A 20831-nucleotide genomic window follows, 5' to 3' on the forward strand; every position below is an offset into this window, starting at 1 on the left:
ATATATTTTTGTCAGCAGAGTTGAACCAATTATAACTTTTGAGATGGCAGAAACCTGGTGACAGGAAAGACATTCACGGTAACAGGACAGACAACATGGTAACAGGAAAGACAAAATATTTTGTAATTGCCAAAACTATAATAACTATTTCTGTGTTCTGTGTTTCAGAAGTAAAGGTAGTCAAAAAAAGGGAAACTCAATGAATGTGCATATCAAAGTGTTAGGTGTATTTTGTATGTGACCTTAATTAGATAAAAATGTGAGGTTTGGTAACAGCACAGACAAGCAAAAAATCATAAACCAATCTTATGTGGAATTGCTCATCTCAAAAATAGAACTTGATCAGAAACTCTACCAACAACCTTAATGGCACTTTTTGAGGTTATTGTTGCTTATTCCAAGCAAAAAGCTGTAAGGAAACGAGAATAGTCAACTTTCAAAACTTCAACAGTAACTGCACAGACAAAGTCTGATAACATATTTGCACTTTTACCAAATGATAGCATTATATGATAACATTCAGTAAATCATTCTTGACCTCATTCATGTGCACATATAAACACAGGTTATTGTTTGCCATGAATTGTTTCCAACATATCTTCCCACAAAGAAGACTCAACACAATAGTCAAAGTGATATTCTGGAAGGCTCTGGTACAAAGCTAACTACGTCCTCAAATTGGTACCAGCATTTGTCTTTAAGTTTGTGTGGCCAGAAGAAACAATTTGCATTGACGTGCTTTCCCGCTTTATGCATATATTCCACAAAAACTTCACCTAGCTCTATATCTTCAACATAACCAGGATATGATACGTTATACACAATGACAACGAATTTCCCCAGGCATTCATTTGTATCAACTGGCTGGTGTACTTCCTTTTGTCTTTACATCTTATCATCGTCTGATCTTTGTACCATTTCCTTACTTGTCTTTTGGTGAATTTCATCATCATTCAGACTCTCCATTCTGTCAACACACACCTCCACTTCTCTCTTTCCCCCACTCATACACTCCATTCTGTCAGCACACACCTCCACTTCTCTCTTTCCCCCACTCATACACTCCATTCTGTCAGCACACACCTCAACTTCTCTCTTTCCCCGACTCATACACTCCATTCTGTCAGCACACACCTCCACTTCTCTCTTTCCCCCACTCATACTCTCCATTCTGTCAGCACACACCTCCACTTCTCTCTTTCCCCCACTCATACACTCCAATCTGTCAGCACACACCTCCACTTCTCTCTTTCCCCCATTCATACACTCCAATCTGTCAGCATACACCTCCACTTCTCTCTTTCCCCGACTCATACACTCCATTCTGTCAGCACACACCTCCACTTCTCTCTTTCCCCCACTCATACACTCCATTCTGTCAGCACACACCTCCACTTCTCTCTTTCCCCCATTCATACGCTCCAATCTGTCAGCACACACCTCCACTTCTCTCTTTCCCTCATTCATACACTCCATTCTGTCAGCACACATCTCCACTTCTCTCTTTCCCTCATTCATACACACCATTCTGTCAGCACACACCTCCACTTCTCTCTTTCTCCCACTCATACACACCATTCTGTCAGCATACACCTCCACTTCTCTCTTTCCCTCACGCATAGACACGGTGTTTGAAGTGATCATGTAACATTACTTTCCTTTAAATTTGCTAAATATGTTACATTTCTTAATTATGTACAACAGTAATGCGAGTAAATGAATAATTGTTCATTATTTGTGTCAACATGATAAAAAAAATCCTAAAATGTCTTTGCTGTCACTGAAATGTGTCTGTGCTGTCACTATTTAAAGTCTGTGCTGTTACCAAAGATCTACTGTGCAGTGTAATCAGTGTTTATTGACCCAAATGTTAATAATATTCAGATTTTCATGCAACAAACAAACATACAAAATACATTACCATTCATGTTTTCTTTGTCTTTTAATATATATATGTTGAAACATTTATTGAACACTGTATGTCTGTGCTGTTGCCTAAATATGTCTGTCCTGTCATTTTTTTTTAGGTGACAGCAGAGACAGTGACAGGAGAGACAAACTATGACATAATGCCAGCTTAGGGCAATGACTTTTCTCTTGCAATAATAAAAGCACACTGGTTGAGTTCCATTCTGACAGTCAAATATACTCATTATATTTGATTTTGTTAATAACAATTTCGGAACCCAAAATGTATGGTGACAGCACAGACACCTACAAAAAGTACACATCGAAAGACAACATTTACCAGTTCTTTTGACGACACTGCACCAATATAAATTGCTTGAGCATATGGTGCCATGATAGTACTGGAAAGGAAGAGACCTGCAAAGACCATAGCCTTCTGGCTTACCAAAGGAGCAATTATTATTTGTATTTGTACTATCTGGTGACAGGACAGACACTATTACTCTGGACAAGATCACTGTTTCCAAAAATAATGAATCCAAGTGGAAAACCAACAGCTTTTCTGCTGTTATCAGCCTTTCATGATGTCATGCTACATAAATCATCAGGGCTTTGGGAAGTATTTGTTCCCAGAGACTTAAGATAATTTGAGAAAGTTTGATTTTTTATTTGTGGACAACAAGTTTCTGCACATTTCTGCACATTTAACGTATTTTGCTGGCTAACATAAGGTTATAACAGCAATTTGATCAGAATATTGCATACATCTGATAAATATCTTCATTATCAAGTAATCTGAAAACAGGATTATGAGTTGTTTTCAAGAAAATTCATTTGGACAGGAAATGTTGCTTTTTTAGAGAATGACCCATATAGGCAAAAGGGATGCTAACCCTGAATTGACTCAGTACGCAATATCTGGGAATACTGGCATCTAACACAAATAATTGGGAGTCATTATATAGTTGGTTGGTTGGTTTGTTGTATAACGCCGCACTCAGCAATATTCCAGCTATATGACGGCAGTCTGTAAATAATCGAGTCTGGACCAGACAATCCAGTGATTGATATCATGAACATCGATCCACGCATTTGGGATCAATGGCATGCTTCAACCAAGTCAGCGAGCCTGACCACCCGATCCCGTTAGTCGCCTTTTACGACTAGCATAGTCGCCTTTTTCGGTTCATTGCTGACTTTAGAAGGAATTGTTTGTGAGTTCAATTAGTAGCAGACGCGTATTTGTGTCAACATATGTGTAGCAATAGCAATAGAATTATGTCGCCACAAGATATTTTCAAGGTAGTCATTTGATGCATCTGAATTTTAGACAGTAGACAAATTGAAATTTAGGTTGCATTGGCAACCGTTTTAGTCGCAGCTTTGAGGCCTGACAAGGTATCCTTTGGGTGAATAAAGATTGCTTATTTGTAACTGTTTGGAATAAAAAAAATTATCCTAATTTGGGTGTGTGTTGAGGAAATAGCAGGGTCTCCAAGTTTTTACAGGCGGAGTTAATTAACTGTGGTATACTCAGTCTGTGACCTTACACAGTCTGTATCTAGAATCTAGAATAAAATCTTTCAACATGCTGTTATTTCATATATTTCCCCTGTCCTGATTCTGGTCTCGGCCATCGTCCCGGACAAGAGAGTTAACCGACTTTAAAAGTCCAGTTTCCAACCTTGCTGAACTAGGCTGGTAATGTAAGTGTAAGGGATATGAGAGGTGGAATCTGATTGGTCATTAGGAGGGACATAGAAGGGACATAACTCGTAATAGTCACTGGTCGAACTCATAAATTCCAGCCTAGTTTGGCAAGGGTGGATACTGGACATTTTGAGTCAGTTAACTCCCTTGCCTTGGGAGGTTGATCGCCTCTTGTAACTGGCATAGACCTATTCTAACCATGAATACCCACAGGGTAATAAAAATTCACTCACCCACATACCGTATTCGACATAATAAGCACCCCGCTCTAATAAGCACTGATATATTGGCTAGTAAGCAATCCTAATTAGCACCCCTTCCAATTGATCAATGTACACAAGACTTATTTATTCGTGTGTTATCATGGTTATATGCACCCTTAATTATGGGCAATTAAATTCTGAAAAAATATATCTGTCGTACATAAACATTTCAGGCTGTCACCATAAACCACGAAATTTGTCTTTCAACTGTTTTTTTCCATCAAATTAATATTCTAATAAGAGCCCCCTATTTCTAATTCTGAGAGCACCCTGGGCGCTTATTACGTCAAATACAATATTATCACTAAGATCTACCCAGGGCAGTGTTCCAAACTAAGCAAAATCCTTGAGGTCTACTGCCATAGGGAACCCTAGAAATGAAAATAATTTACAGAAAAAACAGTTGTTAAATTATACTTATGAAATGTAAAAACATATTTTCATTTTCAGATACTCATACTACAGTAATCTACACTTGCCAAACATCATAGACTTGCAAGGGCTGTATTGGATATATTTGTTTCAGGGTCTGTATGACACACTTACAGGGCCCCTAAAATTATACTATAACTGGAACTTATCTCGGCCTGCATAGAGTCCGATATTCTGCCCCAAATCAGCAACAAAAATTTCCAATTTGAAAAAAAAAAAATTACCAATTCCTCAGAATTTACAAAATTAAGAACATTCAAAATTGAATTTTGTATAATATCAAGACTTCTTCCCAATTTGCCTAAGGATGCTTAGTTTGGAATCCTAGGGATATCCCTGTTTTAACAATTAGGATTATGACATTCATTGATTTTCAGGCTTAATCTTATAAACACTGCAACTTTTTACCTTTGCTTAATTTTAAGGGTCTCCTGGAGTGACAGGAGGGTCCAGTCATACTACATGTCAAACTCATAATTCTTACATATGACTTAATCAACGTAAAGACATGTGAAGATCCAGGGTAGAATAGGTCTTCAGCAACCAATCCTTGCCGTAAAACGTGATTAGGCTTGTCTTAAGAGGCGATTAACGGGATCGGGTGGTCAGGCTCGCCGACTTGGTTGATGCATTCATCATATCCCAATTGCCTGGATTGATGCTCTTAATGTCAATCACTGGATTGTCTGGTCCTGAATCAATTATTAACAGACCGCTATGAGATAGCTGGTAAAACAACAAACCATGTCAAACTCATAAATCTTACATACGACTTAATCACTGTAAAAGTTTCTTGTCACTATATGGCTGAGATGTTGTTGATGCAATGCCAAAATGTAATTCACTTGCTCAGTCTTAACATATGACATGACTTCAGCAATAATTTGTGTATTAAATTACTGTTAGTGCTTGGCAGACCATAGTGACCGCTCCAGCTACCGTGACATAATTACCCAACATTAGGGGACTCTAACAAATAAAACACAACTGTATTTTAGTGAGTAGTTATACAACACTTCTGCTTTCATTCCCTGATGTACCCATAAATAACCTAAATGGAAGTTGCATTTAACTTTAGGCTACCTCTTGTTGGCTAGCCTATCGGACAAACAAACGAAAATATCTTTATAATCTTTGTCACCGACAGCAGCTAACAAGCGTCATGTCAGCATGAATAGATTGAAAACGAGATGATAAACCCACAAACAAGCCTTGATAAAACTCTCGACTGATCCCGGAAAGAAAAGATCTCATCCTGTTAGCGCGCAATCGGTGAATCATGTCTTTTTTAATTGAAACTAAACAAATTAGCGAGTGTCCGAATATCTAAGATGGCGTGTACTGTGACAATACAAACCTTGCACAAGCGTTTATTGTTTCAAGTGATATTTGTATGCAAGAAAGTATACATTCCAAGAGCGATCTTATCATCAAGAATGTGAAATGAACGTGCAATTTTACACGAGAAACAACATCCGCCATTTTTAATCAGATGAGCGGAAGTTGCATGTGGACAGAACGGAAAAGGACGTTCATCTACTTCACTTCCGCTACAGTCACACAGACAAAAGTCCAGACATATAAGACGAAGGAATATCCTACCTTTAAATGTATATTTTACCTAAACAGAAACGAAGGGCAACACTTAAATCTTCGTAATTTTCTTCCACGGCTATTTTGCCGGAAGTAGCTTGCTTGATGCGTATAACCGGAAGCTGCTGACGTAAATAGTGGATTACTCCGCGTTGTAATAATGTCTCTATGTGTTATTCGGGGAACGCATTGGAAAGTTGGGACCAGTACTGCATTTGCAATTTCTATTTCTAATACGAGGAGGCGTTTACTCCGTATTATATGCGTTTGTTACCACGTACTATATTCCCCCTCTCATTTTTTTTGTAACCGAATGTGACCCAGCGCGGGCTTTGATTAGATTGACCAACTTTGAGTGCGTGAAACTATATTCACTACAACACATTTTATATCACATACCTGAAATGATATAAATGTAAATCGTTTTTTTGTTGGTTTTATATGTGTAACTGTAGCTCTATATTTCTGAATAAATGACGGAAATATCTTAATTATATATCGCCCTACAATACCTACCGCCCTTTTTTCTTCGAATGCTGGCTGTTATTGTAAATTATATTTTTAAATGAGTTAATCGATTGCAAATAAAAGAAATGTTGGTTTGTGTCCTGGTGTCGGTATTCTTCAATTAATGTTTATTTTCCAAAACTTTTATCAACCAAGGAAAAATTAACAACATACAACTGTACAAATTGAAAACGACATAATTATTCGTACACATTACACAATCCAACGGAACATTTAGTGTCAGGGGATCATTGTATGTTATGCACTCAGCAATATTCCAGCTGTATGACGGCGGTCTGCAAATAATCGGGTCCTAACCAGACAACGCCCCCTGGATTTTTTTTGGAAAACAGTTTTATTTGAATCATGAAAATACAAGTTGGGGACAAGTGATACTTATGCAAATATTTGCACCCCCTGTCAAAATAAGTTAACTACGGCCTTGGATACTGTGTCTGAGCGGGGTATTCATGTTAAACTGCAGCATGGTATCTCAGTGAGCTAGCACAAGCAGACACACGCACACACATTCATGTACGTCGCTAGATATGTGCAATAATTTTAAACGCGTAGCGGCCATCACATTTTCTAGTCCTGTGATGGGATTCGAACAATGGATCTTCTGATCCGAGGTCGGACGAACTGTCCACGTGACCAAAGAGGACAATCCCGTTAGCAAGCTGACAAGGTAGGTTTCATCTGTGTGGCGACTCCGCGCACTTCGACAGACGCAACATCAAACCCCATTTCAACACAAATCACCTATAAATGTCTACGTGCGAAGAAGTCCTATTTTTGCCTTACACACCTAAGAATTTACACCATCAGCCAAAAACATTATATGGCCATGACATATCAACAAAATCATATATCACAACTCTGTATGCATGTCAAAAGTCCGACAGACATCCATTAACCACAAAGAGAAATGTGATATGTTGTTAGGAAAATGTAGCTTTCGGAAGTGCACTCTTCCATGTGTGGACCACACCCAAAGTCCAAATACAAGACTGGGGAAGTAGCAGATTTTGTTTGCCAGGGCTAGGGCATGTTTAAAATAGCTGGGTGAAGCTGTTATTAGGAGCGCGAATTATTTGCAAGTTGATGAAATAGCTAATACAAGAGGGGCCCAGCAATGGTCCGCGGATCGCTGCGTCATTGTTTTGCTCATTTGCATACAACACGTGCTTTCAGAGAACAGTAACAGAGGAAGATTTGACAGCTGAGTAATGTGTTGACGATGAACAGCAGTCATGCGTGACGTTTACCAGGAGGACAGCTTGGGATGACCCTCCAGCATAAACGATGTTTCATTGCAATTATTGTTTTAAATTTGCTTCAGGCGGGAAAGGAACGACAGGCACAGAAGAAGCAATGATAGAGAAGCATCAACTTGCACATCGTGTGGATTTCATGAAATACGTTCCAGTCACGTACAGATTGAAAATGTTATTTTTCACATGATGGATAATGCACATGGATATGTTGACACTATGCAGTAACTTGCTGGTTGATATTGGTGGAGGGAGAGTGTTAACGGGAGATCAGCTGATTCCTCAGAATCCTATGCATCAAATGGTAATGCCCACGGACAGCGCCAGGGGGGTCGCAATGACATGTGACAGGTGTCACTCAAAGATGCAATCCATTGCAGAACTGTTGTTGATATCATGTGACGCGCGACCAGTGTCCAGTGAAGATCTTTCACCTTTCACGAAATCCTACTCGCGTTGTCGGGATGAAATCCTGGATATTTTACGTCGGTTGAGCAATTTGATGAAAGACGTTGCTTCTCAAGTCAGCAGTGTGGCCGCAGTTCACTGGCACGACATTAGCAACTGTATCCAAGATATGTCAGATTTTGTGATTAGACTTGTTGAATGTTGCGGTCACATTGCTTACCTCATTGCAATCGACTACCCCGATTGTTTCCCATCTCAAGCAGGAATTATCGACAGGTATAAAATCTGTCGAGCAAATCTAGACATAAAAATAAGCTGCACTCGACTCAAACGATCAAGACTTCACGACCTTCATTCACAGTTTCTAGTCGATATATGCTCAAATATATCGCAAGCTTTGTCAATAATGACGGATGTTTGTCGTACCGCTGGTGAAAATGCCTCCGACTCGAGTGACCAAGAACAGTTTAAGCTATGTGTGAAAAGTGTGACGTCTAGTACAAGTTGTCTGATTGCTAGTATCAAGTGTTTTAAATCTCATCCCAACTCTGGACACCTTGGTCGAATTGTTGCCTTCTGTGATCCTGTAATGACGGCCAGTCATGCCCTTGTGACTTTCACAACCGAAGACGGGTTTATCGGGAAGCCTGCACACCTCACAGCTGATGCCAAGGAAAGCCAGAAGTCAATTTTAGGTAAAGTATTAGTGCAATCGCATAAAAATCATATCTTTGTACTCGCTACCGCTAAACAAAGATCTGAGGACATCCCATTAGGGGCCGCGTCAGAACGACCTTTCATCGGGCCAATCAGAGCGTCGCTTACCAGATCATGGAAGTGACAGTCAAAATCTGTTTTCTAATCATCCAACCACGAAATATTTTTCGGGTATTCCGAACGACAGTTACGGGTTTTATGATTATATCCATACAATCTAGGCCATCTATAAGCCATTCCAGAGTGTTCTTCGCATCAGTTTTAATTGTTTTAATCGAGAATACGTCAAAATGTGTTTCGAAGCGTAGTCGCCAGTTTGAAACTAGTGTCGTAAAGCTCGAGAAAGCTGCCTTCTGATTGACTAATATCGATTTCTTGTCAGTCATATCATTGATCGGTCAAAATTTGCGAAAGATCGTTCTGACGTGACTCATAATGGGATGTCCTCAGATCTTTGATTAGCGGGAGCGAGAACTAAGATCTGATTTTAATGAGATTGAGTATTAGTGGCACCTGTACTTCGTCAGTGGAATCGGGAAACTAAAAAAAAATTGGTCAATTGAAAGTAATGAATATATCTTAACACTGAAAGATCAGGGTTAGAATTGGTCCTCAACAAGTCATATTTATCCACCCCCCCCAGTGAAGATCGGGGTTAGAATTGGTCTTCAACAACCCATATTTATCTCCCCCTGTGAAGAATCGGGGCTAGAATTGGTCTTCAACAACCCATATTTATCTCTGCCCTTTGAAGATCGGGGTTAGAATTGGTCCTCAACAAGCCATATTTATCTCTCCCCCCCCATTTGAAGATCGGGGTCAGAATTGGTCTTCAGCAACCCATATTTATCTCCCCCTGTGAAGATCAGGGTTAGAATTAAATCAAAATTCCAATTCCAGCCTGGATCTTCAGGGGGCAGTGAAGCTCTGCGACTTGGTTCATTGCGTGTCACCTTGCCCTGATGGTGGAGGACAATGCTCATGCTATCAGTCACTAGTTTGTCTTATTATTTAAGAAATCACCGTGACATAGCTGTAATATTGCTGACTAAGTGTTCAACACGATTCAAGACTCTCCCTGTCCCTCTAATCCCATCCCCTCCCCTCCCCATTCTACGAGATTTAGGAGCACCTAGGTATCCAGCATCTTTCCATCACTGAATGAGGGACGCAGGGTAGCCCAGTGGTTAAAGCCTCTGCTCGTCACGCCGAAGACGTGGGCTCAGTTTCCGATATGGGTACAATGTGTGGAGCCCATTTTTGGTGTCCCCTGCCGTGATATTGCTGGAGTAATACCATACTCACTCACTCACTCACTCACTCACTCACTCACTCACTCACTCACTCACTCACTGAATGAAATCCTGTCCCTCCCTCATCAGCCTTTGAAATTCATGCTGGTCCGCTGGCCAGTGACTACTAAATTGTGCTGAGGACAAGTGAAAAACAATTGATGGTTATCCTCTTTGACTAGAAGCTTTTGAGGGCTGTAGCTCTGAATCATTTCTCAATGCTTAAAGCGACTATGCTTGTTGTAAGAGGCGACTAACAGGATCGGGTGGTCAGGCTCGCTGACTTGGTGGATGCATGTCATCGATCCAAATTGTGTGGATCGATGCTCATGATGTCAATCACTGGATTGTCTGGTCCAGACTCGATTATTTCCAGACCGCCATCATTTAGCTGGAATATTGCTGAGTACAGCGTTAAACAACCAACCAACCAGCTGACACAGTTACAACTAGACTGGCAGTGAAATCTGGTGATCCAAATTTAATGCACATCTGTCACATGGAGCAATAGACTACAACAGATGTAGACATAATGTACAGTTATTCTTGTACATCTGGGACTTCATATATATACTCATGGAAAATAATATAGGGATAGCCAATTATTGCAGAAGAAATTGCTTTCTTTAGAGGTTCAATTTTTAAAAAAAGAAAAATTCAAGTTGCCGAAGACCCGTGCAGATTCCGGGGTAGAATAGGTCTTCAGCAACCCATACTTGCCGTAAAAGGCGACTAATGGGATCGGGTGGTCAGGATCGCTGACTTGGTTGATGCATGTCATTGATCCCAATTGCGTGGATCGATGTGCATGATGTCAATCACTGGATTGTCTGGTCCAGACTCAATTATATAACTACATACCGCCGTCATATAGCTGGAATATTGCTGAGTGCGGCGTTTAACAAACAAACAAATCCAGTTGCTGAAGAACAAGTGAGGAATCTAAAACCACATGCCCTGGCTGAATTTCTAGTTGCCCGAAAAACATTGCCAATCACTTCCGCTCAGGATTTCGCTGAAAATAATGTAAACAATATTGAATGAAATTTTGAATAAAATTAATAAAAAGCATCAAGTCGGATAACGGGGATGGCCCTAGAAGATCCGGTTAAGAACAAGTCTTCAGCAAACCCATCCTTGTTGTAAGAGGCGACTAACGGGATTGGGTGGTCAGGCTCGCTGACTTGGTTGATGCATGTCATTGATCCCAATTGCGTGGATCGATGCTCATGATGTCAATCACTGGATTGTCTGGTCCAGACACAATTATTTACAGACCGCTGTCATATAGCTGGAATATTGCTGAGTGCGGCGTTAAACAACACACAAACCAAATCAATGCTTAAACTGAAACCCTTTATAATGAGGTAGTGTAATAAAGGGGCCGAAGTGCATACTTTAGTACAGATTTGTTGACCTCCAAGTTGAAATGACCCGCTTACCCACTGACAAGTAGTGACAGCAAACTTTCTTGCCCAAACTGAAAACTAACTTGTCCCGTGCGACGGTCAATGAGATTTTTTAACACCTTTTTCTTTCCAGTTAAAATAATGTTTAATTCTTAATAAAACAAGACATGAAGAGAAATGATTCCTGGATCATGTACCCCCTTCCCACTTTACAAAATAATTTAATTTAAAGAAGATATTTATTTATTTATTTATTTTCCCATGAATATACCTACTGATCTAGTCAACAACTTCATGCAAATTTTTATAAAAAAATATCTATAAAACAAATAATTTTTTTTTTTTTTTAGATAATGTGTGAACACCAAATCTGTAAACTATAAAATAAAAAAAAGATTTTGCATTAGAAGTGTTCAAATTCCTTGTCATAAATAGTTTAAAATTTCACTTTTATTCTAAACATTCAAACTTTTTGATACATGCTATGTTTCTGATTGTGTTCCAAGTTTTTAATTTTGATAAAGTACAAAATTGTTTCAATAACCTTTATAAGTTAAAGGATTGTATTTTTGTATCATTGTAACCTGAAATATGCCTTCAAGACTGAATACTGTATTAATTTCCAACTCTGAGAACAATAAAAAAATATATATATATAAAAAAGTATAAAATTTAGGGGTTCAAAGATTCAAATCTCAAGGCCCCCAGGGCCCCCTGACATTCAAAGACAACTGAAATTGACTTGTGTAGTCCACAGTTACAAAGTCGACCCTGGTCGCCTCTCCAAGTTAGGAGGAAGTAGATCCCTGTTATTGATCAAGCTTCTCAGCTAATGACAAGGGTGTGGTCGCAATATGCTCCTCGCCGTGACCTAGATCTAACGATTACGGAGATATGATTATATTTAATGCACACTTTGTGTGTTGATAACAGCTGGAGGTGTGGTGAGGAAAGCGGTATTGTTTGGTGTATAATTGTTGTGTGAGAGCTGGGTTGTCATTGAGGAAATCTCGAACTGCATTGTCCATGGATTTATCTAGGAGTCAAAAAACTAATCGCCCTTAGCAGGCAGACTGGGAAAAAAGTGTTTTGTTCAAAACTTTTTCTTTTTTTTAAGTTCATAATTTCTTAAATTTCACAGGTATTTTAACAGGCCTTGTTCTCTTTTTGGTCCAGTTTTTAGGGAAATACTATCACCTTGACCAATCACGCTAATCATATAAACCATATAAACATAAAATAGGAATTTTTTAATGGTGAGGTGAGGTGAAATGGGGTTTCATGTCGTGTTCAAGATTATTGCACTTACAAAGTGCGTGCGTGCATGCGTGAGTGCGTGCGTGCGTGGTTGCTTGTACTAGTCCGGATGAATGCCAATTTTATAGTGCTACCCCACTGAGATACCATGCTGCAGTTTAACATGAATACCGCACTCAGACTTCATCACAAGGTCTATGAAGCGGAAACATTGCATTTTCTCTGGAGAGTTCTCACAGAATTCTGATCCAGTTTTAAACCTAAATTTCTACTTTTTGCAATTTCGACATCTCTGAAACTAGGACTCGAAAGCTGAAACTTTGTACGAAGAATGCCCGCTAGTTTCTCTGAAACCTGAGCCCAGAGACAGTGCCTGAAATAACTGCCTGCCCACCTGCCCGTGGCTAGTAACTTTTCTCTTGGGCTCTGTAAAATTTTCCTCCCCCTGACCGACTGCCTGGCAGATTATTTTAAGACTACTTATGTATTCAGTTCCTCGTAGATTGACAAGTAATTGTTTGCATTACTTCAACGACGTGATTTGTCTATTACCTTTAGGTGAGAAACAGAAAATCTGACAAACTTTAAAAAGAATCTCAAAACCTGTCCCCATGATCCCCAGCAGGGTGGCCTAGCTTTTGTCACTGGTGGCCTATAGCCCGTGTTTTAAAAATGTATTATATTGTTATGCTCAAATATGTTTCATAAATTGTTTTTAAATATGGTATGCATGAATTGATTTTAAATATTCCTTTGCTTAAATGACTCAGTTGTTAACATCTTAAACTTGGTCTCGTTGCTATATGGCTGTAATAATGCCGATGCGACGTTACATTTTAACTCACTCACTCACTGTTAAAGAAAGCCTTTGACTAGATCAATCACAGTCTAAGCGCATTTGTGCAGTTGTTAATTCAAAAATGAGGTATACATATTCTTAATGTAATTTAATTTAATTTAATTTAATTTAATTTAATTTAATTTAATTTAATTTAATTTAATTTAAACTCTATGCTGGACGTTTTGTTTTAGCATTGGATGGCACCGTGTTAGTCGGGCATTGACCCCTGACCCAGACATAGAGGGCGCTGCTCCTCCAGGTTGTTGATAAGGCAGTGTACATTACTTACATCACAGCAGTGTATCTCGAACCTGTCAACACTTGATAGGAAACGCTGGTTAGGGGCAAGAGGGTGAGATGTTTGAACCCCTAATCTGTGTTTGTTGAGTAGGAGATATGTTAAGCATGTGTGTATGGGAGAGCCATAGATTTGTAAACAAGGTTCAGTAATAACACTCCAAGCAACTGCTACAGACCCGTTTGTGTTTCTGATATTAATCTTGCCATCAAGAAAACTTCCCTGTGAAGCTCTGGGTTAGAAAAGTTCTCTAGCAACCCATGCCTGCTGTATGAGGCGACTATCGAGATTGGGTGGTCCATCTTCCCAAGGCAAGGGGGTTAACTGAGTGTAAAAGTCCAATTTTCACCCTTGACAAACTAGACTGGAATTTCTGGGCTCAATCGTAGCGCCACCAGCTAGTATAAGTTATAATTGGGATCGATGACATGCATCAACCAAGTCAGCGAGTCTGACCACCCGATCCCGTTAGTCGCCTTTTACGGCAAGTATGGGTTGCTGAAGACCTATTCTACCCCGGAAAGTTCCTGGGTCACTTGTACAAGGAGCCACAGACACACACATGCATGTCGCTATACAAAAGCAATTATTTTGAAAGCAAAGTGTTATTTGTCGATTCCCAAATTGAAACAATATGTTAGCCCAGAAGTCTATATGAAAAACCAACCAACGAATGATATACATTTAACAACTGTATTAAAAAGATTACTAGGTTTACTAATTAATACGAATTACTGCAGAGCATTTACAATGGCAGTACTCAACAGATTCGTAGTACAATATTCAATGGCAATAAATAATATGATAGCAGTGGTCAGTAAAAAGTGAGAGCAGTGGAAATGACATTGACAAGAATAATAATCAACTTGCCGCAACAGTGGTCATGCTTCCGAGATAGGCCTCGGGTGAACACCAGGGTGAAAAGTGATCTTCACACAAAAGCTGGTCTTGATGCAATGTGAGATGCAATGTGAGATGAGACAGGCATGCATCGGCTCCACTTATATAATCTAACCAGCATCCAGCACTTTCTACCCAGTGCCAGACTATTCCAGTGTCGCTTCAACATCACAGAATATTCCACGCTTGACACCCATCCGTGCTATTCCGGAAGTTCACAGATAATTCAAGCATCTAAACATAATAACTTCCTCACCACTACTTATATTAAATAGTACTACATTCCTGACGACTAATCATTATCCATTGCAATGCAGTGAACTTCTACTGAATCTCAACAGAAACAATGTAGTACAGTTACAATCATTGTTATCCCCCCTCCCCCCATATAATGCGGGGGGATATTGCGATCAGCCAGTCTGTCTGTCCGTCTGTCAGTAATCATTTCCTTTTCCAGGGCAGAATTCGAAAACCATTCAGTGTATTTGATCGAAACTTGGCAAATCTTTCAGGCACATACTAAAGTGGTGCCTTTTGATATTTTAGAATTTTTCTAATTTTTATTTTTTTCAATTTTTATGGAATGAAGTTGGACATACACTCAATTGGGGATGGGGTTCGTTTCAGGGGCAGAATTCGAAAACCATTCAGTGTATTTGATCGAAACTTGCCACAGCTATCAGGCACATACTGAAGTGGTGCCTTTTGATATTTTTTTGTATGAATTTTTATGGAAAGAAGTTGGACCTAGACTCCATTGTGGAACGGGTTCGTTTCCAGGCCAGAATTCGAAAACCATTCAGTGGGTAAACAATGTATGCTTCTTAAAGAACATTCAACTGTTGACTCATTACATACAGAATTGCACATTTACTAGTGGTTACTTTACAGACAGCTGCCGGGGGGATATGTCATCTTTCTGATGACTCTTGTTTAAGAATAATTACACTGCCATATAGCAAAAGTTCCTCTGTTGCAGGTGCTTGTATGAGCATCGTGTCGGCCAACGTCCAGACATGTCGATCTGTGCGGGACCTCGCCTACGATGTGATGAACGCTCGGCATCGCGAGAGAATCGCTCTCTGTACCGAGTCCATGGATCGGGCGTCGTCACAGCTTCAGGACATCATCATGAGCTACAGCATCGACGATGCCTCCTCCGACACAACATCATCGACGGTGTCATCAACCTCTTCCAGATAGATCACTTCATGCAACAAACAAGTGCTTTATACAAGTTATAGAGATATGTCAATAAGGTGCAGGTGTAAGTCACACACAAAAAAATCAATGAAACATTTCAAAGTCATAAGACTACTTCAGTCATTTAATCTGTTATATTAATTCTTATGATATTGGAATATATATAGGACCGAGAATCGGCAGTGTTAACACTGGGATGTTCAACTAAGTGCCCATCACAGGCAAAATGGGATACAGTGTTATTTTAGTTTACTTAAATTAAGACAACCCTTCTTATCAAAGACATGAAAGGTATAAGGGCCTCAAGCGTTGGCCAGAAAGTAAAATCAAGTTGATAGGGGCCATTCTCATTAAAATCAGATCTTAGTTCTCACTACTGCTAAACAAACATCAGAGGACATCCCATCATGGGTCACATCAGGATTTTGACCAACCAATGGAATGACTGACAAGAAGTCGACATTAGCGAATCAGAAGCCAGCTTTCTCCTGCTTTATGGCACTAGTGTCAAACTGGCGACTAAGCCTTGAAATATATTTTGACAAATTCTCAATAAAAAGTTTGAAAACGGAACAAACAAATATATTGGAATGGCTTATAGATGGCCTTGGTTGTATGGGTTCAGTCATAAAGACTTTAACTGTCGTTCGGAATACCCAGTGTTAAATCTTTCAAGGCTGTATGTATGATCAGAAATCACATTCCGACTGTCACGTTGATGATCGGTAAGCGATGCTCTGATTAGTCAGATGAAGGGTCGTTCTGACGTGACCCGTAATGGGATGTCCTCAGATCTTTATTTAGCAGTAGCAAGAACTAGGATCTGATTTTAATGCTAACTACTGTTACTATGCCTGATACTATCGAGGGATGAGAAGGAGGGTTCCAGGGGTATTTTTAAGAGACGTGATATTTTGTTCAGTTACTTTTTCAAAACATTAAGGTGTTTTTTTCTGCGAGATGAGAAAATTAATTTTTTTCATGTTTTCATCGATCATATCTAGTGAAAAATATTTTGGGGGAAAACCTGAGGAAATTAATTATGTCTTATCCTGCATCGTTTATATATCCCGGGCTCACTTTTCTGTAAACTACACCAACCACTAGATCCATTTCGTGGTTCTTGCGGTCTCAATCACACGACCTTGATTTTCATTACCCTGATTCTGATACAACATAGGAAATTTACCTCTCCCTAATTGATCCCATAAAACAAAACCCAAAACGTGCATCTCCACAGGGTCACCCATCGGAGTTACCTCCCTTTAAACCCTCACACTCCTTCTCATCAGGATAAGTATATTAGCATTAGGGCTGGGATGAGTCCAAATTTACTACCCGGGTACCCCCCTCCATAATACCCGACCCTACCCGGGTACCCGCCTCCATATTACTCGCTCCTACCCGGGTACCCACCTCCATACTACCCGACTCTACCCGGGAACCCACTGTTGGTCTCAAGAGATAGTTAATGCATGTCCGATTGGGAATAGATTGACCGTATTCCTGTCAAAATAAATTTAGATACACGTATAATCCGATCTGGTCATGCATACACTGATGTTGACTGATGTTTTATCATTATGCAAACATATAAAGTCAGAAGGAATGTGTGCAAAGTCAGAAAGAAACGTGAACATTTGTCACTTATAGTGTAACCATAGTGTTCTAGATAATTTTTGCAATTAAACAATTATATAATCACTTACCATGTCCGAGTAGTTCTCTGGGTACCCAGGTCCTACTCAGTACCCACCCGACCCGGGTACCCCAGTTACCCATCCCAGCCCTAATTAGCATAATAATTATTCTAATTTATGGATTTACCAGCCCTCCAATCCCAGCCCCAATTTCTCCAAGAAAATCAAATGATCAGCCCTAAAGACGATTGCTCTTGTGAGAGCAAATCCAGAGCTCCAGATAAGCTTTTGGTGTTGTGGGTATTTTACCCATGCATTTCAAAATCATTGGGTATCAGTAATTCTATCTAGGTATTCAAATTTCTGTTACCCTCTAGTTTTTACACATGTGGGTATTTATGTTAAATATTTTAAAACACTATTCATCTAGTCCCTGCAAACTGGTGTCGTGTGGGTTCAAGAGCTTTATAGGACTCACAAATACCACGATACTTCCACAAGAAAGTGTGATGGCAAATGATCATGATGTAACTGTCATCGTGGAGTTTGGCAAGTTTGACGGAATGCCAGTTTATAATTTCAAAATAAGTTGGTGATTTGCTAATCGAATATGCGGGGTTACTTCACAATATTTCGATGATACGCACAAGTTTTATTTTTGTAGCGTATCTGTAATGTTCGTTGCGTATTTGATGTGCTTGGATTTTATTTTACTGCGTATTTCTGCATTTCTGATGCGCATTTTACACAGATACGCAGCTTATCTGGAGCTCTGCAAATGTGTTTTATCGCCTCGTTACTGCTAGAGATTGTTTCTATATGCCTGAAATCTGGCCAGTGTTTACATCCTATTAATGTTTGACAACTGTTTCTTTGTTTTTGCAAGTTCTTGCTATATATTTGTCTATAGACAGCACAGCTACTGTGCTTATTAGGGCTGTTACCTCGTTGTGATACCACCATTAATACTCAACACTCCCACCATCATAGGGAATGTCACAAGCAGACATATTTTGTTAATATGATTATGTTTAGGTGGCAATGAGAAGTACATATAACCTCAAAATGCTATATTTTACTATTCCTTGTCATAATAGTCTTCTAAGTATTTGGGGGCACGGGTGGCCCAGTTGTCTAAGGCGCCATGATTCGCTGTGCAGAGTTGCCTCCCTTGGGCACGCCAGAAACCTATGATTGTGGGTTCGAACCCCGGTTCGCCCTGATTATGTTTTTAGGTTTGTCAGCACCATACCCGTGCTCGTGGGTTTAACCGAAGTGGTAAACGTCTGAGACCTGCATCACTTCAGGCTTTCCTCCAACATTAAGCTGACACGCCGTGATATAACTGGAATACTGTTAAACTCACTCACTTGTAAGTATTTGATTCTAGGAACTTTTAAATCTTGAACCTGATTCGCTGGTTACGTATAGCGACTACACTGCATATCGGCCCAATTGTATTCATGAGTAATGGACAATTTATTAAAATCAGATCTTAGTTTTCGCTACCGCTAAACAAAGATCTGAGGACATCCCATTACGGGTCTTGTCAGAACGACCTTTCACGAATTTTGACCGAGCAATGAAATGACTGACAACTAATCGACGTTTGCCAATCAGAAGGCAGCTTTCGCGAGCTTTACAACACTAGTTTCAAACTCGCGACCACTCTTCGAAACACATTTTGACGTATTCTCGATTAAAAAAAATTAAAACTGATGACAAGAACATTCTGATGGCTTATAGATGGCCTAGATTGTATGACTGTCGTTCGGAATACCCTGTGTTAAATATTTCGTGGTTGCATGATTAGAAAACACATTCCAACTGTCACTTTCCTGATCTGGTAAGCAACGCTCTGATTGGTTGGATGAAAGGTCGTTCTGACGTGACCCTTAATGGGATGTCCTCAGATCTTTGTTTAGCTTAGCGAGAACTAAGATCTGATTTTAATGAGATTGGAGTAATGGAGGAACGTAATTTATCATCTATAACCAGTCTCCATGGAGATATCGCTTGGGTGAGATATCTTCCGGGAGCTACAGTGAAATTGCAAGCGATATCTCTTAGGAGATACAGTCAAGTCCCGTTAATCCGACATTGTTGGTTGCATATGATTATGTCGGATTAACGAGTATGTCGGATAAACAAAATTAGGTAGTATCAACAAAACTACTGTTAAGGACTGTATGACTGACTCAAAATACTTTTTTAAGCATAGTCTAGAATGGAAGTCGTTAATTTGAAACTAGTGCCGCAATGCTTAAGAAAGCTGCTTTTAGTTAAAGCAGTAATTGTATATTGTATATTGTATATGAAGCAAGTTTATCTCTGCAGCCGTTGTAATATGCAGCTACTCGCCGACTCGTCTCGCATCAAAAACACAGGGCTGTATATTCGCAGGCAGATGAACACGGAGTATGCTGATCATTGTGTCGGATTATTGTGTCAGACTAATGAGTGATTTCAGCAATTCGTTGCAAATTAGGTGTGTCAGAGTTGCAGTGCGAGACTGTCGGATTAACGGGTCTGAATAGCTCTGATTTAATCGGTTCCCATCGCTTGTGTCGGATAAAGCCGATTGTCGGATTAACGAGTGTCGGATTAACGGGACTTGAAAGTACAATCAAATTACATCACAATGCTTTGCATTTGATCGGATACCATGACAATCACGGTCAAGTGACATCACTAATCTCTCCGCCTCTGAAGCTTGTCAGCTGTACTTTTTACCAGACACTGGATACGTCTGTTGCAATAACAGAAAATGTTTGAATAATAATTTTGGATGATCATCAGAATCTCACGCTCCTTATCATTTGATATCAAATTACCAACGCTCATCATTTAGATTTGATACTTTATACTCCTGGGCAATAGTTTTTTAACTTTTCTGGATAGTGTTGATATAGTTAATCACAGCAGAGATTCTCTGTATATTCATAACCGATAAGAAATACTCTGCTGGTAATCCAGCAGTGAATGGGTACCCCGTAGGATGAGATGGCAGTGTGACTGTTAACCTCCTAGTGCCACATGGGCGGCTTGGGTTGTATGCTCCCTAGGGAGCTGAGAATGAAATCGAGAGCTCACTGATCCAATCACTGGGGTAATAATAAGATACATCATGATCTGAGCGTATTTGAGCAGTTATGGATTAGGAAGTGCACTATACATAT

The 20831-nt window shown here is 39.7% G+C and overlaps 2 protein-coding genes across 5 annotated transcripts in view; one reads left to right on the forward strand and one right to left on the reverse strand.

The window, feature by feature from the left end:
- Window positions 1–6010, reverse strand: part of LOC139461000 (GA-binding protein subunit beta-1-like) — a 31723-nt gene extending 25713 nt beyond the window's left edge. For 3 of the 4 annotated variants that reach the window (XM_071242467.1, XM_071242466.1, XM_071242465.1), the window contains exon 1: window positions 5916–6010. The gene's annotated coding sequence lies outside the window, so the exon portion shown is untranslated. The remainder of the gene's footprint in view (window positions 1–5915) is intronic. The other variant, XM_071242468.1, reaches the window with a different exon arrangement.
- Window positions 6011–7397: 1387 nt separating this feature from the next.
- LOC139460506 (talin rod domain-containing protein 1-like) lies at window positions 7398–16767 on the forward strand. Its single transcript, XM_071241979.1, has 2 exons — window positions 7398–8790; window positions 15789–16767. Exons 1-2 carry the CDS (start codon window positions 7884–7886, stop codon window positions 16010–16012), a joined length of 1131 nt encoding a protein of 376 aa, XP_071098080.1. The 5' UTR covers window positions 7398–7883; the 3' UTR covers window positions 16013–16767.
- Window positions 16768–20831: the final 4064 nt, after the last annotated feature.

This window comes from Haliotis cracherodii, unplaced genomic scaffold, assembly GCF_022045235.1.
Source record: "Haliotis cracherodii isolate W230 unplaced genomic scaffold, xgHalCrac1.p SCAF_14, whole genome shotgun sequence".
Classification (NCBI taxonomy): domain Eukaryota; kingdom Metazoa; phylum Mollusca; class Gastropoda; order Lepetellida; family Haliotidae; genus Haliotis; species Haliotis cracherodii.